General features: G+C 41.9%; 1 protein-coding gene across 1 annotated transcript in view; it reads left to right on the top strand.

Moving 5' to 3' along the window:
- MINDY4B (MINDY family member 4B) overlaps positions 1-6,000 on the top strand; it is a 44,364-nt gene continuing 38,364 nt past the window's right edge. The window contains exons 1-3 of the mRNA XM_023555424.2: positions 1-242; positions 481-508; positions 2,310-2,477. Of these exons, the coding sequence (XP_023411192.2) occupies positions 130-242; positions 481-508; positions 2,310-2,477 (309 nt within the window). The 5' untranslated portion in view covers positions 1-129. The remainder of the gene's footprint in view (positions 243-480; positions 509-2,309; positions 2,478-6,000) is intronic.

The following is a 6,000-nucleotide window of genomic DNA, read 5'->3' as shown; positions in this document are numbered from 1 at the left end:
TCCTTGCTGGTCAAAATAGGGGTAACGCGCTTCATCCGGCCATCTGCACCAGCCATCTCTCTTCTCCACGGTTGGAACTCCCTCTCTCAGTCTAATAACTCCTTTCTTTCAATTTCTCACACTATTCAAATGGACAGGGAGGTCTCAGGCCAGGAACAATGCTCCCAAAAGCTGGATTTGGAAGAGATAACCAGGAAAATTTCATTTCTTGACAAATGGAGGGAAATCTTTAGTTATCACAGGTAAGGTGTTGTTTTCTCATTTCTCTAGAAATGAGAGGGTGTTAGAGGGTGTTTAAGTAATCAACTTTTATGTATGCTATGTGAGAAGTCTCGATTATAGATTTACTTTTAAAATGCTTCAAGGTATACCTACTTTGTGGAAAGAGACTTCCTCAGAAAGGGTAGAGTTTGGGGGATTGAGGGTGTGACGTTTGAATGAAGTGAGTAATTTACTTGATGTTTTCTCTTTCATTTGTAGGTTAGGAGCCAATAATACAACTCCTCAGGTAATGACTTTTCTCAAAGCCAGTGTGTTTTCCTCTAGTTGCTTCTTCAAACAATCACATTAACAATATAATCTGCATTTATTCCATGCACGTAATGTCACGGGCTTTTAACATGTGAAGACATGCAACTAGAAAACCTCTTCTGAGGATCCTTTCTTGTGCTTTCTTTTTTATAAAACCCTCTTCCTGCTTTTGAGAGCTAGTTTTCATCATTAAGAGCACCATATGTTTATTATTTTAGAAAAAAAGTAATATTAGACTCTAGAGTGCCTACATTTGTGAAATAACACTAGGTTCCGACAGCCAAGTGCTCCCATGTTCTGAGGAGAGGTAGTTTTGAAAATAGTTACCGTCCTTATTCAGCTTCTGGGAAAAAAAAAAAAAAAAGTTTTCCTTTACCATTTTCAAAAAATAAGGGAAAGATGACTGAACCCCAATTAAAAAAATTTTTTTTTAATGTGTTGTACAATATAAGATGAAAGATGTCTGACTCTACCTTGGAAAATTTAGGCAATAATGGACTTTGTATTTGAGCTGTTAGTTCAGCCACTGAACAAGCACAACACAAAATATTAAGAGGGATTTTCCTGGCACTAGCATGTTATAACTAGAAGGTCAGCAGTTCAAATCTACCAGCTGCTCCTTGGAAACCCTACGGGGCAGTTCTACTCTGTTGTGTAAGGTCGCCAGGAGTTGGAATTGACTTGGGAGCAATGGTGTTTTTTGTTTTTAGTATATGATATGATCAAAAGCTCAAATTATTAATACCCTAACACCGAAGCATCCTGTTCCAAGTAACCCGTGATCAAAAGTCTTATTTGTGCTTCAACTCTGTTAACCACAGTCTAAATAAGCATCAGGGAGATAATGGTGCTATTTTAGTCTTGGGATTATTGAATGGAGATAGCTGTCATTTGGGGGATAGAACATTCAAAAGATAAAACAATCTTCGAAAGGCAAAAAATAAATAAATACCAAGTTATGCTTTACATAAGGTGGGGGAGAGACCCATTGCCACAAATGTAAAAACTTCCCATTTGATTTGCAAAATGTGTCTTATTCCATGAGTAGTAGTCTGTGATTCGGATGCTGTGTTTCAGAGATAAAAAAGCACCTTCACCTCCAGCAATCCGGAAAAAGAAGGCAATTTCCTTCCTGTTTCAGCTACCGATAGAGCAGGTTTGTTTCATGACATTAGGGTCCAAAACCACATTAGGAGAGAGGTTAAATAAATCGGAAGAAGAGCGGACACTCAGCTACATTCAAATGCTATAAGAATCAGTCAAGAAAAGTTAAAATAGATTTTCGAAAGGTGGGGATGTCTTTTTTTTTTTTTTTGAGGAAGAATATTATTATACTCAGTGGGGAACGGGAATTTGAAAGAATTAAAAGGAGATAATCTGACTTGGTTTATTGGCCGGTTAACAACATAACGAGAAAGACCTCATAGAGCCTGGAAAGGTTCACTCAGTGTTCATAAAATGTTGTCTTCTCAAAACAAAGAGATAGTGACATTTACATTCTCTGAATGTAATTTCAAGTCAAGGTCTTGATAGCACTAATTATGTTTCCATAGTTACATTTAACCTCTGCAAGTCATAGAAAACTTATGAGAGGCCCCCTTTGACACAGACCCAGAGATTTCCCCCCTCTTTCATTGTTATTTATCACAGTTTTCAGACATCTTTAAAAAGGAGACAACATTTTCTGAATACTGGTATTTCAGAGAAAGAGAAAAGGAGAAAAAAAAGATCATTACCAGCTCTGTATGCTTTGTTTTTGGGGGCAAAATTTTGCACAGAATCATGAAGGCAACCACCTACCTGCTGATGAAACTGAAGATGTAACAGGAATACTTCATCCCAAAGGACAAGGACATTTGCCATCAAATAGCCTTTGTTCTATTCCCAACCCCTCTATCATCTCTTCAAAATTGAATGGCGTGCCTATCTCCCTAGCAATGGTCATGGTAAGTATAGCTTGTCAACTAAACATGAAACGAAACATAATCTTCCCAAAACAACAAGGTTGGGGAATCTTATCTGCTGTCATGTGAGAGTATTATTGAAGATAAGACTCTGGATGGTTGTTACTGGTAAAAAGAGAATAGAATTCAAATGATTTATTTATGGTATTTTTCAAGGACACTAGTGATGTTACAGTCTTTCCCTCCTAAACTCATGGAGTCTCTGTTTACTCGGTTCTTGGATTTGACAGTTAAAATTGAGGGACTGGGCGAATTAAAAATTAAAATAATTCACTATGTAAAGTAGGATAGGACAGACCTTTTAAGAGGCAGACTGCAGAGGGCTGCAAATGCGTAAAACAACGTTGATGTGGAAGAAAGGACCCAGCCCATGTGAAGGAAGGAGGGAGCAAGCAAATGCCATGTGCCAGTGGTGTAGCTGGGAGACCTGTGCCAGCCCCAGTCCCAGGACAAGGAGCTGACTCTAAGTAGGAAATGTTTTCTGGGGTTGCCAGCTAATGCACAGATTTGAAGAGAACCCAACGGCTGAGGATCCAAGTGGATCTGGAAACTGTTGGTTCCAGGGACCATTGGCTCCACCTTAAGACTTGACCAGGGCGGGGACAAAGGACTGAGGCAGAAACCCAGCCAGGAGGCAAAACTAGGTGCTCCTCATTGCATTAAATAGGCCAAGGCTGGAGATAGATGCCTTGGCAAATGTCCAAAGGACCAGCTATCATGGTGAAAAAGGCATGATTGGCAACTGGGGAAGCTGAGGCACGGGTCAAGCTGAGGCAACAGTAACAGCTATGGTGAGAGATTTCACCAGTTGGATTTTAAATCATATTGAGACCCAGGGCATCTCAAGACAAGTTGGCCACATCCATCCTGTCTTGGTTATCTAGCGCTGCTATAATAGAAATATCACAAGTGAATGGCTTTAACAAAGAGAAATTACTTTTCTCACAGTCCAGAACGCTGGGAGCCAGAATTCAGAGTGCCACCTCCAGGGGAAGGCTTTCTCTCTCTCTGTCGGCTCTAGAGGAAGGTGCTTGTCACTAATCTTCCCAGGCTGAGGAGTTTCTCAGCGTAGCGACCCTAGGTCCAAAGGACGTGCACCCCTCCTGGTTCTTCATTCTTGGCGGTAGGAGGTCCCTCTCCTCTCCACTTGATTCTCTCTTTCATATCTCAGAAGAGATTGACTCAAGATGAAACGTAATCCTGTAAAGTGTGTCCTGCCTCTTATCCTACCTCATTAACAATGTAAAAGTTAGGATTTATAACACATAGGATAATCACATCAGATCACAAAATGGTGGGCAACCACACAATACTGGGAATCATGGCCTAGCCAAGTTGACACGCATTTTGGGGGTGGGCGTACAATTGAATCTGTAACACACCCCAACCCTCCCACCCCACCTACATTCTAGAACATCAGGCAGAGACCTCTCTTTGGGATCCTACAAGAGAGAGTTGAAAGAGGTCACTCCTGTTCTGAGGACATGCTGACACACACTGAGGCGTGTTAGCACAAACAACCCAGGGCCACCCTAGTTATCTGGGCAAAGACTCACATTTGCTCTGCAGTCAGAGCTACCATGCATATAAAGTTTCGTAGTTTGCGCAGTGCACACAACGCCTTTACTGAGAGGAGTGTGTGGAGTGAAATCCCTTCCTGGAACCCACACAAAACCTTCACGCAACATCTACATCTGGTTTTTGAGCAGAAAGGCAGGGCTAGGTCTGACTGCAATATTTCCAACTTCAATGTAAACTTTCCTTAAGCTCCTCAGACAGGATATAACCAGATATAGGGACTACCAATACCAGTATCAGTTGCTGGCAAGTTGATTGCGACTCATGGTGACCCCACGTGTGTCAGAGGAGAACTGTGCTCCATACGGTCTTTCAATGGCCGGTTTTTCAGGAGTAGATGGCCAGGCTTTTCTTCCAAGGTGCCTCTTGTAGACGAGGGCTTCAAACTGGTTCCTCTTGGTTCAGTCATGGTTGAGGAAGCAAAACCAGAACAGACACGAATTTCTAAAATTTGGGTGATCTGGAATGAGAAAATTAGAGGTCTAAGCCCTGCTGAAATTTACTCTCCCTCTTAGAAAGCAAGGGCAGAGTAAGCATTGCATAGCAACCAAATCTCTTTCCCCGTCAGATTTTAAGCAGAGTTGGAAACAGCAGTGCCCCGCTCAGAGATGGCGGCCGAACATACTGCTTTGAATGTGTGTCGCTGTCCACAGTCCTGCCAATAATCCAGTGTCATGCATCAGGCTCCTGAAAGGGCTCACTACATCTCTTCCAAGTCTCCCATTCCAGGGCTTTGACCTATAATATTTTCTGTTCTGGCTATTGTTCCAGATCACCCAAATTGTAACAGCTCAGGTCAGTTCTCATTCTGCTTCATCAGCCATGGCTGAGCCAGTTTGAAGCCCTGGGGTAGGCTTGAACCTCCAACCTTTCATTTAGCAGCCCTGCGCGTTAACTTTGCACCACTTAGGGACTCCAGGTATAGGGACTTCTTGTTGTTAGTTGCCATTGAGTCATTTCCTACTCATGGCAGGTTGGCAGAGCTCTCACAAGACCCTGCACTTTGCTCATTGGCCTCAGAGCGCCTTCTCTACCTAGTTAATCCTTCTGCTTTAAGCAATGAAGACAGTAACGGGTAATCCTATTAGGGTCCTCAGTATTCAGTGGTTATGCTATCCACATTATGGTATAGAAGCAGGAGTTAGAGCAACTCTCTGTATTTCACTCGACAAAATAATGATTTTAGTGAACCATCTTTAATAATGAGATATTGGCCTCTGTAATAAATTTCGGAAACCCTGGTGGCACAGTGGTTAAGAGCTACAGCTGCTAACCAAAAGGTTGGCAGTTCAAATCCACCAGGCACTCCTTGGAAACTCTATGGGGCAGTTCTACTCTGTCATGTAGGGTTGCTATGAGTCCCAATCGACTCGCTGGTAATGGGTTTGATTGGTTTTTGGTAATGAATTTCAAGGGAGAATGTCATTTTACAATGTATACCTATCTGAATAATACACTACCTTTTGTGTGGAAAAAAGAAAACTATGATTCCATGTTGGCATTTGCCAGTATACATATAGAAATTCCAGAAGGTTTCCTAAGACATAACAGTGGTCACCCGTTGCAGGTGGGACACAGAGACACTTGGATGAGAGGGAGTCTTTTCACAGCATAACTTCAAGACAAAGTATAGAGAAAGCATTCACAGACATTTCCAAAGTCGTCCAGTCTCTTTCTCTATGGTGGAGGCAGAAGAGTCTGGGTCTGAATTCCCTGACTTATCTACAAACACAAATGTGATGCAATTGAGACCTCCTGGGTGACTTTTCCAAGGTAATTCTCTCCCTTTGGAAAAGCCTGGAGACAAAAGAACCAGACCACTGCAGCCTGAAACGGGGTTGACGGGGTGTTAAGGAAGTCCCAGAAGTAGAGATAATTGATTTTTTTTTTTTTTAAGAAAAAGAAAAAAAATGAATTTGGATTTATT

Source organism: Loxodonta africana, chromosome 23 (assembly GCF_030014295.1).
Source record: "Loxodonta africana isolate mLoxAfr1 chromosome 23, mLoxAfr1.hap2, whole genome shotgun sequence".
In the NCBI taxonomy this organism is placed as follows: domain Eukaryota; kingdom Metazoa; phylum Chordata; class Mammalia; order Proboscidea; family Elephantidae; genus Loxodonta; species Loxodonta africana.
This window is presented reverse-complemented; position numbering and strand designations above follow the sequence as displayed.